The 19,881-nt window shown below is 38.3% G+C and overlaps 1 protein-coding gene across 5 annotated transcripts in view; it reads left to right on the top strand.

Annotated features, from left to right (window-relative positions):
- LOC113937905 (ubiquinol-cytochrome-c reductase complex assembly factor 1) overlaps positions 1 to 19,881 on the top strand; it is a 95,521-nt gene that overhangs the window by 9,487 nt on the left and 66,153 nt on the right. For 4 of the 5 annotated variants that reach the window (XM_027622838.2, XM_027622837.2, XM_027622841.2 and 1 more), the window contains 3 exons: positions 4,156 to 4,260; positions 14,313 to 14,408; positions 15,924 to 16,031. In XM_027622838.2, the coding sequence (XP_027478639.1) occupies positions 4,156 to 4,260; positions 14,313 to 14,408; positions 15,924 to 16,031 (309 nt within the window). The remainder of the gene's footprint in view (positions 1 to 4,155; positions 4,261 to 14,312; positions 14,409 to 15,923; positions 16,032 to 19,881) is intronic. The other variant, XM_027622839.2, reaches the window with a different exon arrangement.

The following is a 19,881-nucleotide window of genomic DNA, read 5'->3' as shown; positions in this document are numbered from 1 at the left end:
GGAGTCTGCTTCTCCCTCTGACCCTCTTCCGTCTCGTGCTCTCTATCTCTCATTCTCTCTCTCTCAAATAAATAAATAAAATCTTTAAAAAAAAAAACAAACCACATGCGGCAACAGGCTGGTCAGTGGACTGATTAAGGTATAGTTGAAAAATTGGTCTGTCAGAGTATTTTGAAATACAAATGTAAAATCACCAGCAATTTACAATATGCACAGGAAATAAAAATGTGAAACCTGTCTTTAAAATTTTGGTTTTGAAGTGTTGGTGAGGCAAAAAGACAATAAAACAAGTTCCCATTAGTTATGGTGTATATATTATCCTAAGTTAAAGCAATAATTTTAACCATTGGAAATGGCTATAAATGTTCTCCTAAACTTGGGAGTTGAGGTATGCTAATTGTTACAGGCCTGAAATGTCAGTATCTTTAAGAGGGAGAGAAGTACGTCCACAGATTTATATTCATTTATAAATATAAATCTGGGAGAGGTGCGGAGGAAAATGGGCCGAATAGAGTCAGTAGAACCAGTACCTGGAGTTTGGGGAGACTTCTTGAAGCTAATGAGCTCATGGGTTGGGTAAGAGGGAGGAAAAGAGTCCCAGAGGAACTGACCAGAAGGGGATTAGCTTGTGTGGAGAGGAGCAGTAATTCCCAAACCAGGGAATCTGAGTCAGGTTTTGGAACTGCTGAATGGAGAATACAAGGCAGGGTATGTAAGTATAAAGTTGAGTCTAGAAGGGTCCCGTTGGTAAAGATCAGGTTTGACTAAAAGGGCACTTGGAGGCACTGCAAACTTTTGAGAAAGGGAATACCAGGTTCAAAACAATATTTTAAGAAAGTGGTTCTTGCTGCTCTGACAGTTTGCTGTGAAAGGAGAAGCTTATGTACATAATTCAGTAACAATTGTTAAAATGATGCTTTTTTGTGTGTTTTAGATTTTAGTTATTTGACAGAGAGAGAGAGAGAGAGAGAGAGCGCACAAGCAGGGGGAGCTGGAGAGGGAGAAGCAGGTTCCCTGCTGAGCAGGGAGCCCGATGTGGGACTCAACATGACCTGAGCCGAAGGCAGACGCTTAACCATCTGAGTCACCCAGGTGTCCTGTGTTTCAGTGTTCTTGAGGTGCTTTTACAAATGATCCTTGGAACACTCCTGTGAGGTAGCTTTTATTATTCCCACTTTACATAAGGGAAAATGGAGGTCTAGAATGTTGAGTAACTAGTTCAGGGTCACACAGCTATTTAATAACTGTCTTGGGATTCAAATACCCTTTCTGCTGCACCTCAGTTTCAATTAAGGGTTTGGACAAGAAATTGTTGTTGTAGGACCGGAGAAGGAAAGAACAGAGCTGATTGCTTCTTTCTTCTAATAAGAACTGATTTAAAGTATTGGCATAAAACCAAGTAGAACCAAAATTATAGAGAAAAATTTTGTTGATGTGGGGAAAAAATATGATGAAATTCTTCAGAAAATCTTTCAAAAGTTTGTATTGTTCCTACTTGTAATTTCCCATTACTTTTCTTCCCCTGCTTTGGGCTTGAATCTGCAGAAGTTTATCCCGTATTTACATTTTTAGGAAAGGAACATCTAACATTGAATGATTCTGGCAAATGATTCAGTGTTAATAAACAAAAAGCCAGTAACTGTCTCTTATTTGAATATTATCCCAACAGATCAAATCTCAGCTGAAATAAAATATTTTGAAGCTTTACTTTTCATTTAAAACATAAGGTGTTGTAAGTGGTCTGTTAAAAATAGTTACACAGTTTTGGGGTGCCTGGGTGGCTCAGTCCTTAAGTGTCTGCCTTTGGCTCAGGTCATGATCTTAGGGTCCTGGGATCGAGCCCCGCATCAGGCTCCTTGCTCAACGGGAAGCCTGCTTCTCCCTCTCCCACTACCCCTGCTTGTGTTCCCTCTCTCACTGTGTCTTTCCCTGTCAAATAAATAAAATCTTTTAAAAAAATAAATAAAAATAGTTACACAGTTTTGAAACTGTGAGGCACTTTAGAAAGCATCTCTAGGTTTAAAATTCCTGTACCTTTCTCCACATCACCCTTACCCTTTCCTGCCTACACATGAGGAAATGGAGATTCAGATTCAACTTAATATTTATTTGGACATGCTGCAAGGTACATTTGTTGATTTTTCTTAAATCCTGAGAAGTAGGGATTTTTTCTTTATTTTATAGAAGAGGCAACAAAGGCTTGTAGCTCATCAGTGGAGCAAAGAGTCAAATCAGTGCTTTTTGAGTCCAAGTACATGGCTCTTTCCACGGTACTATGCTGTGTTTTAATTGTTTCAAGACTAGATCATAGAGTGTTAGAAGAGACTTTGGAGATACTCCTTTTACCCTTTCATCTCATAAATAAGCATGGATTCTGGAGTTGGGCTGCCTGGGTTCAAATCTTAACCCTGTCATTATATTAACTATGTGACCTTGGGAAATTACTTATCCTATCCATACCTCAGTTTCTTTATCCATATGAAATAATGGCAATATTCTTAGGTCATTGGGTGGTGATTGTGAGCTTTAAATGAGTTTATATCTGTAAAGTACCTAGAAAAGTGCCCAGCACATATCAAGTGCTCATAAGTATTACTAATAATTGCTATGAGGAACCTGTGCATTTTAGAGGGTAAATTACTTGTAAAGATCATATTAGAATAGCTGAGTTTAAACTAGAATCCAGATCTTTGGCTCCTAGTACTGTAGTTTATGTGTTTTTTTTAATTAATTAATTTTTATTTATTTATCTTTTAGAGTGTGTGCACATGCATGTGCACATGAGTGAGGGTGGGGGGTGGGGGGCAGAGGGAGAGGGAAAGAATCTCAAGCAGGTTCCATGCTCAGCATGGAGCCTGAAGTGGGGCTTGCTCTCATCACCCTGAGATCATGACCTGAGCCGAAATCAAGAGTCTGACGCTTAATCTACTGAGCCCCTGGCAAAGCTTTTTAAACAGGTGCCCTGGCAAAGTGTTTTTAAACAATTTATGTATCCAGTCCTTATTATGGCCCTATAAAGCCTATAGGTCAAGTAGAAAGAAACCCCTTGGATCCCTGAGTTGGTTTCTAGAATAGAGATCTCCAGTACTGTGTACATGAATGCCATTTATACAGTGGAATGTATTTCAGGTTTGTAAAATAAAGCAGGCTTCTCATTTACAAAATGGAGCTCTTCTTTTCCCCAGCCTCGTCTTTTACTTTGGCTGAGGCCTTTCTGAGGTCATTTAATACCAGAGGGGAAAACTGAACTTCAGTCATAACTCTAACAGCCATTTAATCCTCCTCTTTTGTTTTGGAAATCAAATTGGCCTGCTGTGTTTTCCCACCCTAAAAATTTCAGCCCTAGGATCTTCATCCTTTTGAGGATGATAATGATCCCACACGGCTTACTATAAAGGGATTCTGTAAAGATCAGACAAGTCTGTGTTTACGAAAAGGCATTGCAAACTCTTGTTTAAATGATAATCTAATTGTAAAATGCCTGAAGTCTGCTTATTTTGTTACTTTTCTGAGAGGGAACCATGTCCCCCTTTTTGAGTCAGCCATTACTAGAGTTGTTTTGGTTCATGGATCAGGAATAGACAGGGGTTCATCTTATCCTTAGAGAGATGAGCATGGGGAGGTTTGGTCCTGGTCCTATTTTGGAAGTTCTCTTTTTTTCTTAAAAGATTTTTTTAATTTATTTGATGGGGCGCCTGGGTGGCTCAGTCATTAAGCGTCTGCCTTCGGCTCAGGTCATGATCCCAGGGTTCTGGGATCGAGCCCCGCATCGGGCTCCCTGCTTGGTGGGAGGCCTGCTTCTCCCTCTCCCACTCCCCCTGCTTGTGTTCCCTCTCTCGCTTTGTCTCTCTGTCAAATAAATAAATAAAATCTTAAAAAGAAAGATTTTATTTATTTGACAGAGAGAGAGCATGAGCGGAGAGAGGGGCAGAGGGAGAGGGAGAAGCAGACTCCCTGCTGAGCAGGGAGCCTGACACCGCACTCGATCCCAGGACCCTGGGATCATGACCGGAGCCGAAGGCAGACGTTTAGCTGAATGAGCCACCAGGCGCCCCGGAAGTTCTCTTTTCATGTACCCTGTTCTGGCAGGATTTCTACATTTCTATACATGGAGTTGGAAATAATTCTTGACAGACACTTTTTTTCTTTCTCTAGAGGAACCGGATTAACATTTCCCAGTGGTTTCCAGTATGCAGCCGATTGGTACCTGTGTATTCTACACAGGGACAGTGGGGCAGGGCTCTGTCTGGTACTTTCCAGGTAAGGTTTGTTGTTCCTTTGCTTGGTATGAAAACCTTAGTGTTTATTTGCAAATGTCATATATTTATAGATTAACCAAACAAATTGTGTGATGGAAAAACCTCATGAGACCACTTCTGGGTCTCTGTGGTGCCAGCTCAGGACTGATTCCTACAGTATGGTGTCTAGGGCGTTGCTTCTAAATACCCCAGCAGTGGAACTTAGCCTAGGATACCATGCTACAGTCTGATGATTTTTGCTGTTGGGAATGTTCCAGATATTCGTCTCAGAGTTAACTTCGGTTTTCTTTTTGTAGCCACATTGTGCCACTTTTATTTGGGGTAAGAAATGTTTCTTCCATTTTTTTTTTTCTTTTTATGAACGCCAAATCCAAAGGAACAATTATTTGAGGCCTTAGTTTACCATTGACCACATGATTCATTACCTTGGACCCTCCTTGAGAGTTTTTTCTCCTGATTTTTGTTAATTATACAAATAATTTAGTAATAAAGGAAATAAAAATCATCCATGACCTCAAACGTGAAAACATCTGCTGGTTTTTTTTCCAGTCCTTATGTGTGTGTATGTGTGTACTAATTTTTTCCTTAGATACCTTAACAAATATCCACAGAATTTTTTCTTCTGGTGTGTTTTCACTTATTAGAGCAGACATTATTCATGTTAGTTAGATTGCATAATTAAATTTTTTAATGGCTACGTGTTATTCTCTTAGGCTTTGTTTGATATTAAAATTATTTCCAATTTTTTTTGCCATTATAAGCTTTAATATAGTTACCATTTTCTTGATATATAGTTTTTAAAATTTTTAATAATTTATTAAAGATAAATTACTAGGAGGGTATACCCTGGGTCAATGAGCATGAGCAGTTTCTCTCTCCATAAGGAGGTTGTTTTAATTTATAGTGCCACCAGCAATGTATATATAACTAGTCTTTCATTATTAACTCCTCTGAATTGGGTGTTTTAAAAAAAATTAACTGGGTAGAAAATGTTACCTTGTTTTGCTTTTTTTTTTTTTAAAGATTTTACCTATTTGACAGAGACACAGAGAGAGAGGGAACACAAACAGGGGGAGTGGGAGAGGGAGAAGCAGGCTTCCCACGGAGCAGGGAGCCTGATGTGGGGCTTGATCCCAGGACCCTGGGACCATGATCTGAGCCGAAGGCAGACGCTTAACAAGTGAGCCACCCAGGTGCCCCCACCCCCCACCTTGTTTTGCTTTGTATTTCTCTGTTTATCTATCAGGGCTAAACATTTTTCTATGTTTATCTTATATTCTAGTTTGTAAAAATCATAAGCTTGTATAATTTCTCCATTTATCTATGGGAATTTATTTTTCTTACTAATTTATATGAATTCCTTCTGTAGCCACTAACTTCTTTTTCATATTTGATGCAATTAAAAATATTTTTGATATAAAATTGTGTTACATTATTTATGTAAATATACCAAAATAATTTAAAATAGTGTAATTCCCTCTAGTGTGTAAGCCTTGCCCTTCTTTTTTTTTTTTTTTAAGATTTTGTTTATTTGAGAGAGAGCAAAAGTGAGAGAGATCACAGAGGGAGAGGGAGAAGCAGACTCCCCACTGAGCAGAGAACCAGATGTGGGACTCGATCCCAGGACCCTGGGATCATGACCTGAGCTGAAGGCAGACGCTTAACCAACTGAGCCACCCAGGCGCCCCAAGCCGTGCCCTTCTGAGGACGTTTTGTTTGTGCCTGTACTTCCTGGGCTTCTCACTCACCCTGGCACAGAGTAGGCACTAAATATATGTTGAATGAGTAAAGAATATGTCTGTACAGAGGAGGCATTCTACTTTGTGTAGTCATGCAGCTATTTCTTTTCAGAGTTGGGGTATGTTCTATGCATTGGAAACTTTTAATGGAATTTATCATAGAGTTCTAAGTCATTTGTTTTTGTGCATACATCGGTGGTGGAGGGGGAAACTCATCATGTGACTCTCAGACTTGTGCCTCGTTCTGTGAATCAGTAAACATTTCTTGAGTACCTAATATGTACCAGGTACTGTATTAGGTTCTGGGACAGCATTAAAGCAAATCATCCATGTAAATAACTTAGGGTGGTTTATCTCATGCTGACAAGATGTAATTTTAGCTAATGTAAATAAACTGGACATTTTGTCGTGCCTCATTGACACATTTTCCCACTTTGAGGACCCCTGGTTGGAAAACTCTGGTTTTCCTCAGGTACATGTCTGACAGATTTAGCTCAGAATGGAGAAGAACTTTGTGTTAATTAGAATTGTGGGGTCATGGAATGTGTGGCTTGCATTTTGACATAGTAAATTTCCTGTTACTGGAAGTATTCAGGCAATGGTTGGAAGACTGTATGTTAAGGGCATGACATAAAAGAATTCTTCATTGGTTGAGTCATAGTATCAGATGATCTGCAAAGTAATGTCCAATGCTATAATCCTGTTATCATTTTCCAAAAGGTAGGGACATTGTATTCTCATCTCTGTCTTTCCTAAATAACCTTTTGAAGTTCTGTCATACTTTGATGAGTCTACTTTAAAAACACTTTTTTTAGGGGCGCCTGGGTGGCTCAGTAGGTTAAGAGTCTGCCTTTGTCTCAGGTCGTGATCCTGGGGTCCTGGGATCGAGCCCCGTGTTGGGCTCCCTGCTGAGCAGGGAGCCTGCTTCTTTGTCTTCCTCTGGCTCTGCCCCCCACTATGTTCTCACTCACTCTGCTCTCAAATAAATAAATAAATAAATCTTAAAAAAAAAATGAAACAGGGTACCTGGGTGGCTCAGTCGGTTAAGCGTCTGCCTTTGGCTCAGGTCATGATCCCAGAGTCCTGGGATCAAGCCCCACGTCGGGCTACCTGCTCAGAGGAGAGCCTGCTTCTCCCCTGCCTGCTGCTGCCCCTGCTTGTGCTCTCTCCCTCTCTCCCCCTCTCTCTGTGTCAAATAAATAAAAAATCTTAAAAAAAAAAACAATAAAAACTTTTAAATTTTGAAATAAATTACACTTACAGAAAAATTGTAGAAATAGTAGGTGGCTCAGTTGGTTAAGCGACTGCCTTCGGCTCAGGTCATGATCCTAGAGTCCCGGGATCGAGTCCCACATCGGGCTCCCTGCTCGGCAGGGAGTCTGCTTCTCCCTCTGACCCTCTTCCCTCTCGTGCTCTCTCTCTCTCAAATAAATAAATAAAATCTTAAAAAAAAAAGAAGAAATAGTAGGGTTCCCATATACCTTTTGCCTAGTTTTCTCTAATGCTAATATCTTCTGTAACCATAGTGCAATTATTGAAACTAGGAAATTAGCACTGATATAATACTATTAACTAATCTATGTAACTTAGTCCAATTTTACCAGTCTTTTTTCCATTAATGTCCTTTTTTTGGTTCTTCAATTTGAGTTTGTTTAATATTTTCTTATAATTAGGTTATGCAGTTTTGGCTAAAGTGATGTTCCCTTCTCAGTGCGTAATTACAGGGGATATATGATGCCAATATGTATTGTTACTGGTGATGTTAACTTTGATTACTTGATTATTAAGTTGATGTCTGTCAGGTTTCCCTACTATAAACTTACTATTTTCCCCTTTGTAATTAATAAGTACCTTGTGAGAAGATACTTAGAATCTATGCAGATATCTTGTTTCTCAGCATACTCCTGCTCACTACTTTTAACACCCACCAGTGGTTCTTTTTTTAAGATATATAATATTAAATAATTAATTAATTTAAAAGTGGGGGCCCCTGGGTGGCTCAGTTGGTTAAGCGTCTGCCTTCGGCTCAGGTTGTGATCCCAGGGCCCTGGGATTGAGCCCCACGTCAGGCTTCCTGCTCGGCGGGGAGCCTGCTTCTCTCTCTGCCCCTCCCCTTGCTTGTGCTGTCTCTGTCTCTAACAAATAAATAAATAATAAAATCATAATAAATAAATAAAAAGCTGTAGTTAGAAAAATCACACAGCATTAAATTTACTATGTTAACCATTTTTTAACTATATAGTTTAGTAGTGTAAAGTATATTCGCATTGTTTCATTTTTATTTTTTTAAAAGATTTTATTTATTTATTTGACAGAGAGAGACACAGTGAGAGAGGGAACACAAGCAGGGGGAGTGGGAGAGGGAGAAGCAGGCCTCCTGCCGAGCAGGGAGCCCGATGCGGGGCTCAATCCCAGGACCCTGGGACCATGACCTGAGCCGAAGACAGGCGCTTAACGACTGAGCCACCCAGGTGCCCCGTATATTCACATTGTTGTACAGTAGATCTCTAGAACTTTTTCATCTTGCTAAACTGAAATTCTATACCCATTAAACACTAATTCACCCCACCCCACTCCACCCCTGGCAACCACATTTCTACTTTCTGTTTCTATGATTAGACTATTTTGGATACTACGTATGAGTGGAATCATACAGTATTTGTCCCTTTGTGACTTACCTTGCTTAGCATAATGTCCTTAAGGTTCATCCATATTGTAGCATGTGACAGGATTTTACTTTTTTAAGGCTGTGTAATTTTCCATTACATGTATATACCACATTTGCTTTATCCATTTTGATAAGCCGCCTGTCTTCGGCTCAGGTCATGGTCCCAGGGTCCTGGGATTGAGCCCCGCATCGGGCTCCCTGGTCGGCAGGAGGCCTGCTTCTCCCTCTCCCACTCCCCCTGCTTGTGTTCCCTCTCTCACTGTGTCTCTCTGTCAAATAAATAAATAAAATCTTTTAAAAATGGACATTGGGTTGCTTCCACATCTTGGCTATTGAGATTACTGCATTATATGATAATTCTATTGATGGTTCTTGACTGCAATAATCATTACTGTGGTGTTTGTATAATGATTTTCTGTTTCCATCATGACTATTATGTTTATGCTTGGAATTCTACCGTAAGGAAGAGTTGTTACTTCTCCATTTATTTATTCAATTAATTATATCAGTATGAGCTCATGGATATTTATTTCCCTCTATGAGTTATAATTCATCTTGCATATTATTAATTTTGTTGATCAAATTGTCCCAGGTTTGGCTCTTAGGAACTCCTTCAAGTTCCTTTCTACATGCTTTCATCATTTTTGAACATTCTTTGTTTCCTGGCACCACAAGATGTTTCAAGTTCATGTCGTATTTTCTTTTCTTTAGCCCTGGATTCAGCAATTTCTTTAAGGAGCCCTGGTTCCTTTAACTGGAGAATGGTATTTGGAGTGTTTAGAAATTAAGATATTTGTGTTCAGTGTGCAGACCATAATGTCATTGACCTCTACTTAAGTTTTTGAAAGCAGCTTGATATAGGGGAAAGAAGGTAGCTCTGAATATATGTTTAATCCCTCAATGAACTTTTCTTCTTTGGGCCTTAGTGTCCTCATTTCTTTCTTTTTTTAAATTTTTTTTCTTTTAAAGATTTTATTTATTTATTTGACAGAGAGAGACACAGCGAGAGAGGGAACACAAGCAGGGGGAGTGGGAGAGGGAGGAGCAGGGAGCCCGATGCAGGGCTCGATCCCAGGACTCTGGGATCATGACCTGAGCCGAAGGCAGACGCTTAATGACTGAGCCACCCAGGCGCCCCTAGTGTCCTCATTTCTAAAATGGGAGAAAATAGTATCAACTTTGTAGAGTTGTGAGATAATTTAAGTAAAATGTCAAGCATATAGGTGTGGGGTATATAGGAGATGTTCAGTAAATTGTAATTGCTGTTTTTTTTTTTTGCTATCTGTATGTTCATGCTACTTGGGTAAGTTTTATCCTCACTGTATAAATTGAAACTTAAAAAAAAATTGTCCTGAAACTACCTCAAGTTGCAAGCTTTCCCTGGGTCTTAGTTTCCTCATCTGTGAAATGAAAAGGTTGGACTTAGATCTATGAGATTTTTTCCAGCTCAACTGTTATTCTGAGTTACTCCTTAGTTCTTCAGTTGCTTTTTCTCCAAGCTCAACAGCCTCAATTCATTTTAACCCTTCCACTAGGACCTTTTATTCATCTCTTTGATCATTCCTCTGGTTCTTTTCTGGACCTTCTCCAGATTGTCCTTCTATTTAAAAAAAACAAACAACAACAACAACAACAAAAACCATTGGAAAAAAATCCACCTAAGTTTTATTGAGTGCTGACTCCATGCCCAGAATGATATTGAGCAATGGGACAGAAGATAAAAGAAGTATAAGATAAACTGTGCCCTGGGAGAGCTTATAGTTTTGCTAAAAGGATCAGTTATGTACACCATGATATTCCAGAATTGCTGGAGTCCTTCCTTCCTTCCTTTTCTTCCTTTTTTCTTTTTTCCTTTCTCTTCCATTCCCCACCCCACCCCTCCCTTCCCTTCCTCCCTCTTTCTTTCTTTCAGATCAGGGAGGTCTCTTTACTTTCAGAACCTTTCTGAAAGCAAAAGAAAAAAATAAGGGTCAAATCTTATATTTATTTTAATGAGGGGCTGCCTGCAAAAGAGCTTATCATTGGAGTTGTCTGGAATAGGTCTTTGCATTTATGTTATGCCTTATAGCTTGCTTATTTTTTTCACGTTCACTGTTTTATTTGGTTCTCAAAACAAATTTATGACAAGCAGAGCTGGTTGTTCTGCTTCTGTGCTTTTCTCTTCCATTCTACTGCGCTTCCTCCACTTTGACTTCTCCCCTTCTCTATTCTGCCCACTTCTTAAGGCTTCTTTGTGAAGTCTTTTTGGATGACTTTTCCCCTCCAAATTTCTGTATTTGTTTATTACACACCTTTAAGCATTTTTGTACATTTTATTGAAGCATAATAAAAATATAGATAAGGCATAAATCATAAGTGTACAGGTCAATGAATCATTACAAAGTGAACTAACCAGCACCCAGATCAAGAAATAGAACCCAGGAAGCTCCTTGAGCCCCCAGTCATTACCCATAGCCAAGGTTAATCGCAGTCTTCACTTTGAATATCCTAAAATAGTTTTGCCTTTTAAACATATAGTAGGTACTCTATGTACAGTATGTCTGCTTCATCAGTATTGCTCTGTGTAGTAATAGTTTATTCATTCTTATTGTTGTATAGCATTTTATTACATAAATATACCATGACTCGTTTACATATCTATTGATGGGATTTGTATTGTTTCCAATTTGAGCTGTTAATAATAGTGCTGCTATGAACATTCTTTTTTTTTTTTTTGCTATGAACATTCTTATACACGGTTTTTGGTAAACATATGTACACTCTTCTGTTGGTGTATATACTTAGAAGTGGAATTGCTGAGTTTTATAGAATGTGATACTCAGCTTATGTAGATACTGCCAAGTAATTTTCTGAAGTGATTGTGCCATTTTACACTCCCACCAGCAATGTATGAGAGTTCTGGTTGCTCTGCCTCTTCGCTAACACTTCTGTGTATGTGTGTGTGTTGGAGGGGGTACATGATCTTTAACCATTTTATTTATTTTTATTTTTTTAAGATTTATTTATGAGCGAGAGAGAGAGAGAAAGAGCATAAATAAGGGGAGGGGCAGAGGGAGAGGGAGAGAGAGAATCTCCAGCAGACTCCCACTGAATGCCGAGCCCCGATGTGGGGCTTGATCCCATGACCCTGAGATCATGACGTGAGCTGATCAAGAGTTGGATGTTTAACTGACTAAGCCACCCAGGTGCCCCTTTAACCATTTTAAAATGTGATATTTAGTTCTGTTTCTTGTGTAGTGAGTCTTCTTTCTGTTCTCCTTAAGACTATGAGCTGCTTGAGGATAGGAATTGCTTGTATCCTAAAACCTCACACAAAGACTTGCATGTTGTGGGCGTTTAATAAAGTTTGGGTGAATGAATGTATACATGGCGTATATGTAATTAAAGACAGAAGGAAATAATAAGAAATAATGATATAAGTGGTTGGGTTTGTTCATTCAACAAATATTTGAGTGTTTCCCATATCTAACACACTGTATTTGATTCTGGTAATATGCCTGGTTTCTACCTTCATGGTTCTTTTTGGTAGTGGTGATAGAAAATAAGCAAGTTTCATATATATATAATAATTGTACATTATAATGAGTACTATGAATGAAATGAACAGGCTACTGCTGTGATAGAGATAAGAAACTGTTTTAGATAAAATGGTCAGAGAAGGCCTCTTTGAAAAAGTGACATTTTAGTATTTCAGGGTATTTTTTTTCTTTTACAAAAAGTTGTTTATTGGTATCTTTTCATTTTAAAGAAAGGAAAAATTGATGCCTTTAAAGGTCAAGGGAATCTTTTTGCGGGGCAAGAACAACAAATAGTAAACGTGTCTATTTATAGATATGTGTAGGTATGGGGAAACTAGGTGGTGTTCTTGGTACTAGATACCTAGTTACTTCAGTATTTCAAATAGTGTTAATGTTAACTCATGAATAATGGTAGGACAGAAATATAGCAGTTGGTGAGACAATCACACAGGAATCCATTGGTTACTCCTGGAGCTATGGGAGAAGAGAAGGATCATGTAATCTAGTAAAAGAGAATTTGCGCCAAAGCCCAGATAGTTGAAATTGTTGTTGGTTGTTCTTTGAACCTGTTTGAGTGCTTTTTGTTCTAGATAAACCATTATATTGATGTATGTAATGTAATGGGAGGTGTTCTGTGTTTAGTCTGTTTTACAAAGCCTCCTTAATACCTATGAATTAAAGTGTAAGTGTCCTTGGGACTAACAAGGAAAATCCTAACTAATTTTTTAATATCCTTATTTGGAAAGAAAAGTAAATGGTAACTCTCAATTAGAAATTCTGTTTTTCCCTCATTAGGATTAAAGAAAAAAATCATTTTCATTTCATGTTTTCCCTCTCTTCTTGGAATAAACCAGAATTGAAGGGGTAATCCTCCTTCTGCTCCCTCACCCCTTTTTAGTAAAGAACATTACTGAGAATTTGGAAACTATTCCTAAATTCATCCATAATTTTACTACCTTACAAAATAACTCTTTAATTTCTGTATGTTTCTAGAGATGCCCATATGCATTCATGCTTTTACCTATAATTTTATACATTTAAGTGTTTTCATGTTGCCAGCAATAATGAGCTTTAATGTAAATTGTGGACTTTGGGTGATAATGATGTGTCAGGGTAGGTTCATCTGTTGTAAGAAGTGTCTTGTTCTGCTGGGGAATGCTGATAGTGGAGGATGTGAGTGTATGAAGAAGGGGTTTATGGGAGTTCTCTGTACTTCCTGCTCCGCATTGCTGTGAACATAAAATGGGTTTAAAAAAGAAAGTGTATTAAAAAAATCTCAATGACTACATGATTTTCCATTGAATGACTTTACTGTAATTTAATTAACCATCTTATTGGACCCCCCCCCGCCCAGTTTTCACTCTTGTGAATAATGCTACAGTGAGGCTCTCTTACATGAATTTTTTTCCCTTGGGAATTTATTTTCAAAACTATGTTTATTGGTCTTGATTTTAATACCAACCTAATAGTGTTATTGTGAGTATTAAAGAAGGCAATATATGTAAGGCACTTAGCATAGTACCTGGCACATGAAAATTGTAAATAATGGCTGTTTTATTACCAAAGTACATTCAAGTGCAATGGGAACATAAAAGGAAGGCAATTCTGATCTGACCAACAATGATGGTGATTATGGTAAGGATGGAAGCTCCTATTTATTAAGTATTTTGTTGAAAGGTACTTTACATGTGTTATCTTCTTCAGTCCTCCCTACAACTGAGGTTCAGTAAGTTGCTCATGGCCACCCAGCTTATATGTGGCAGAAGCAGGCTTTAAACTTAAAATTGATTGTTAAGAGTCTTTTTTTTCCTCCCTTATACCACACTGCTGCCAATGTTTAGGTAGGTCTTTATTGCAACTCTAGTTCCTAGAGTTGACTCAGATTTATTTAGTTCCAGGTTTCCAGGACCGAATCCTTTTATTTATTCAGGTATCCAGCAGATGTTTATTGAGTACCTACTGCATACCAGGCACAATTTTAGGTGCCCATCTTGGATTCTTTTAGTGATCAGATCACCAGGAACTAGGTTAAGCAAAGCTGGAAAGATTCTATAGTCTTTACTTTGAAGCAGCTCTACTCAGAGTAATGCTCTCTGTTGCTTACATCTGTTTTTTTTTAATCCCCCAGTGGCCTCAGATGAGCCAGTCCCTAGAATGTGGTGGATCAGAACAGATTCCTGGGATAGATGTTCAGTGGAGTAGGAAGTATCACACCACAAATAAGGTGAGAATTATTAGTGTTCTCTACATTTATAGACTGCTTTCACACAGGTGTTCTTATTTGAACCTCAGCAAAATTGTTAGCTGGATGAAGGAAGGAATTTTATTGAATGCAGAAGGTGAGACTCATAGAAGTGAAGTGACTTGCCCGAGGTCACAAGGATAAGTGATAGACCAACTGAATATTTGAACCTAAAGCTTTTGATCCTGTGTCCTGTATTTCTTCTGTTGTACTGCCTTGCTTGGAAAGCACTTTAGAGAAGAAAGTTGTTACGGATTTTTTATATGTTAAAAGTAATGTAAAGATTTTTATATGTTAAAACATAATGTGTTTAATTAACTTTTGGAGAATTTCTTATTGATTATATAGCCTCCCTTCATTTGGAGAGGCTTAGCGTTAGAATAGGTTTTTCTTGGAGTTTATTTGCAAACTGCAAGATTCATATCTTCGATAGTCATAAATAAATGTGTTATAATAAAAAATACAAGTTTAGGAACATTTATTCAGTGCTTGCTTTGGTTGATTATGATTTTGAATGACCTTTGACTGCTTTCAGACAGGAGTTTTCTTTCTTTTTCCTGTTATGTTAAAAACATAGAGCATTCTTCTTCTCAGAATTCTTCTTTGAGAGATGCGGGTCAAGATTTCCTTTTAAAAGTACTCTTTTCCATAGAACTTTTATTCTCATAGCTCAGATCTGTCATTTCCTCAACATGGGTTCATAGGCATATGAGGTGGCTCTAAAATTTGAAGGATACCTATTAGAGTTCCAGATGTATTTGCACTGAGTGATAAGATGCCCAGAAAAATGAGAATTAGAAATTCTAGGTGAAAAAAAAAATCTAAGCAATAAAAAATACCCTTAGATCTAATAAGAAACAAAAGCATTCTTTTTTAAAAAATTCTTTTGCGGGGTGCTTTGGTGGCGCAGTTGGTTAAGCATCCAGCTCTTGGTTTTGGCTCAGGTAGTGATCCTCAGGGTGGTGAGATAGAGCCCCACGTCAGGCTCCACACTCAGCGAGGAGTCTGCTTAAGACTTTCTCTCTGGGGGCACCTGGGTGGCTCAATTGGTTAAGCGTCTGTCTTCAGCTCAGGTCATAATTACAGGGTTCTGGGATTGAGCCCCTTGTGGGACTCCCTGCTCAATAGGGAGTCTGCTTCTCCCTCTCCCTCTGCCCCTCCCCCTGCTCATGCTCTTTCTTTCCAAAAAAAAAAGACTTTTTCTCCCTCTGCCCCCCAAATAAATAAATCTTTTTATTTTTTATTTTTTTTAAAGATTTTATTTATATATTTATTTGATAGAAAAAGAAGCAGAGGGAGAAGCAGGCAGAGGGAGAGGGAGAAGCAGGCTCTCCGTGGAGCAGGGAGCCCAATGCAGGACACAATCCCAGGACCCTGAGATCATGACCTGAGCCGAAGGCAGACGCTTAACTGACTGAGCCACCCAGGCACCCCAAATAAATCTTTTTAAAAAATTATCTTGCAACTAATTTTGTCCCCTTCTTTTTGATGAAATAGCTTTCTACTACCAAGGATTCCCCACAGCCTGTTGAGGAGAAGGTTGGTGCCTTCACGAAGATAATAGAAGCCATGGGATTTACAGGACCTTTGAAATACAGTAAATGGGTAAAATCTTTTTAAATTCTTCTTATTTTCTTTTTGGGCTTTGGGTCTTCTGCTCCTTAATAGGTTTTTTGTAAAGCTTCTGCTTTGTTTCTGTGAAATTCATACATTATTTTGAGAGCATTGAAATGTGTTGTCCCTCCCCCCATCCCCCATTCCGAGTCAGATCTATGTAATATGTGGATCTGGAATACTTTGTTCCCTTAACCTGATTCCTTAGAAGTATCTCAGGACAAGTCAAGCCAATAAGACTGGGCTTTCCAGGCTCTTGCTACATGATATGCCATACAAATGAGTTATAAGGAAGTAGATGGGCCAAATGTTTGGATGGGTAGCATTCTTAAGAAATATTACTCTTTGATGAATCCATATTCATAAATGATTTTTTTTCACTAGGTCATTATGGTGACTTTTGTTAAAATTTTACTAATAAGCACTTTTAAATTAATTAATTCTGTAATTTATTATAATTCTTATTATGGAGGGATATTTGCTAGCTGTGTCATTCCTAGTCAAGTCTTGGCCTAGCACATTATTTGCTATAAATTCATGAATGTCTTCTCTGCATCAGGTGCATATTTGCCCCTGGGTTTTTATTTTTATTTTTATTTTTATTTATTTATTTATTTTTAAAGATTTTATTTATTTACTTGAGAGAGAGAGAGAGAGCAGGGTCAGAGGGAGAAGCAGACTCCCCGCTGAGCAGGGAGTCCGATGTGGGACTCGATCCCAGGACTCCAGGATCATGACCTGAGCCGAAGGCAGTCGCTTAACCAACTGAGCCACCTAGGCGCCCGCCCCTGGGTTTTTATAACAGTGCCTCTAACCAATTAAAGTAATAAAATATTAGCCCAGTTATCTCCTGGTGCTAGCATTTCTCTCTAACTTTATAGCAGAAGTGCCTTTTAATACTTCTCAAGGTTGCTAGAATGTTGGATAAGTCTAATCAGTCGTAAGTTATATGTTAATCAAAGCAAGTCAACACAAAGCAGTAGGGAGGGCTTTTCTAGAAAACATCATAGCTTTGCCCCAAATGATCAAATAATGCCAGTTATACCATTTTAACAGGATGGATTCAAATTAGAATTTCAGTTTTATTACAGACTTGTAGTTTCTCCTTGCAAGGTCTGGTTCTCTTCCTAAGATTCTCACTGCAGCAAGTATAGGCTTTTCCCTATAATCTCTCTTTTACATAAATTCTGGAAAGCAAATGGTGATTCCACAAACATTTTGTTTTTAAGGGGCTTTGAAAAGTATAGAAGATAACACATATATATACTAGGTAATAATGATGTTCTTGAGACCCTAAGATTATGAAGTGCCTTCTTAATCATCAGCGAAATATTAGTTATATTCATTAAAGTTATCTTTTTTACATCTTAATATTTTGTCAAATGATAATCATTGGTATATGTGCTGCCAAAGCAAGCATGATAATCATTGGTATATTTGGTAATGTGTTTAACAAGAATCTTTTATGAAAAAAGATTTGTGATTATGGCATTTGGATTCAAAAACTTAAAATATGTGTTTTGTTTGAAAATTAGAAATTAATTAAAAGAAAAGGGAAGTGAGAGCAGAAAGAAAAAAAAGGGAAAAATGTACTGTTTTATTCATTTCTTGATGGTTGAGTTCTGCTTGGTTGCTACCATTGCTTTGTCTAGTCTGTTTTTTTATGATTCCAGAGGGAAAGTTGGCTACCATTTGGAGGATTACTAAATCATCAGGAAAATTTCTTCACTGTTGTAGTTTAAGTTAGCCTTTGATTTTTCTTGGTTCCTTTGTGACCTCACCTAATATTTTCATTTTAAAAGGCTTTATGATGTGGCAGTGTCTACTTTCTGTAACCTTCATTTTTTAATTTGTGATATCAAAACGTCAAAGTATGACATTCTAGTATAATTTGGGTGGGAAAACATAGGTATAACTTCCCATTTTGAAAGATTACAAGCCCTGGGTGCCTGGGTGGCTCAGTCGGTTAAGCTTCTGCCTTCAGCTCGGGTCATGGTCTCAGGGTCCTGGGATTGAGTCCCACATTGGGCTCCCTGCTCAGCGGGGAGTCTGTCTCTCCCTCTGCTGCTCTCTCTCTCTTTCAAATAAATAGATAGAAAGATTGCAAGCCTTTTTCAGTAAGTGTTGACTTAGTTATCTTTGACTAGACACTTGGATTGGATTGCACTGGAAAGATCTTTGAGTTTTGTGTTTTCACATGTCTTTCATTAGGGAGTAAAATATCTGTTTGACATCAGCAGTATCAACCATGTTTCCTCCATTTTTTTTCTGTAGCATTTTCATATGTAGTTTCATTTTTCTTCTAGATTCATATTTAGGAATTTAAATGTAGCTTTTTCTTACTTGTTTGTCCTGAAATCATTCTTTTCCATTATCTTTATGTAGCAATATCAGTTAAGACAAGGACAACATTTCCCAGGTTCAGTCACATGTCATAGAATAGGCAGTTTCCAGATTAGCATAAAGCCCAAAAATTATTTCTGTTCTGAAGGATACTGTCAAACTGGAATGCATTCAGAAGTGGGCAGTGATGGGGCGCCTGGGCGGCTCAGTCAGTTAAGCGTCTGCCTTCGGCTCAGGTCATGATTCCAGGGTCCTGGGATCGAGCCCCATGTCAGACTTCCTGCTTGGCGGGAGCCTGCTTATCCCGCTCCTTCCCGCTTGTGCTCTCTCTCACTGTCTCTGTCACTCTCTCTCTCTGTCAAATAAATAAATAAAATCTTAAAAAAAAAAGTGGGTAGTGAGCCTTGTGAAGGCTTCAGGAACTGTGTTGGATGAAGAGTGGTTGAAGGAAATAGGGATGCTTACCCTGGAAAAGAGAGGACATGAGTATTCTTCTCAGGTATTTAAAAAAATAAATAAATAAAAAATAAAGAGACTTAATCTAACTAAAGTATTCCACTGGGCAGTGGATGTTTCGTGAATGTTACATGAAGCAGATTTACATTCATAAAACAAAAATCTAACAAGAACTGTCCTTCAGGGGGATAGGTAACCTCCCAAGGTCATTGGACTTGTTTGAACAGTGGCCCAGATGGTTGACTATGAATCAAGAATGCTGTAGAAGGAATTCCAGTACAGAATAGAAGGTTCAAATGACTTCAAAGCCCCTCCAACTTCCACACAGCTGTTAGGGCAAACCTTTTATTGCATTCATTTTTCATCTTGTAAGATGGCACAAGATGCATCAGTCAGTGGGAGAGCTGATTTTCATTTCTTAAAGCTGTCTGAGGTGCTTGTGTTTTCATCAGGGACACTGATGAAGTCTTCCAGAATTAGAATGAAATAAACATGAAGTCTTCTGAGAGCCAGAACGATTTGTATTGACTGGGTGGAATTTAGTCCACCTACCTCTTTAGCTTATATTAATGCATGAATCTTGGAAGAAATTCTTTCCCCAAGTTGTTATTTCCAGTCCCTCTGTGATGGTCTTAGGGGACTTGCTTTAGACATTTGTCCAGGAAAATGGCTCACCCAAGTATAAAGGCTTGGCTTCACTGCAGGAAAAGTGAGGAACTATAAAATGCTCCTGATTGCCACATTATGAGCAGTGTATAAATACCCTGGCCAGTCTGGTGAAGTCTTCATTATTTGTAATGAAGGCTTTCTTCATGAACATGTTGTGGGGGAAAACCTTCTTAAGGGAAGATTTGGGTCTTGGTGGCAAATCTGCCTTTCTCAGGCAGAATGATTAATTATCAACCTAGAGAACTCTCTATGTGAGAATCTGAAGGAAACTGTGGAGTTAGAGAAAAAAATAAAGAAACAAGCCATTAGGAATTTTACTTAAAATTGTAAATGTGTTGACATTTATATACCACTACCCATATTTGACAGATAC

The sequence above is a fragment of the Zalophus californianus genome, chromosome 8 (assembly GCF_009762305.2).
Source record: "Zalophus californianus isolate mZalCal1 chromosome 8, mZalCal1.pri.v2, whole genome shotgun sequence".
NCBI classification, from domain to species: domain Eukaryota; kingdom Metazoa; phylum Chordata; class Mammalia; order Carnivora; family Otariidae; genus Zalophus; species Zalophus californianus.
This window is presented reverse-complemented; position numbering and strand designations above follow the sequence as displayed.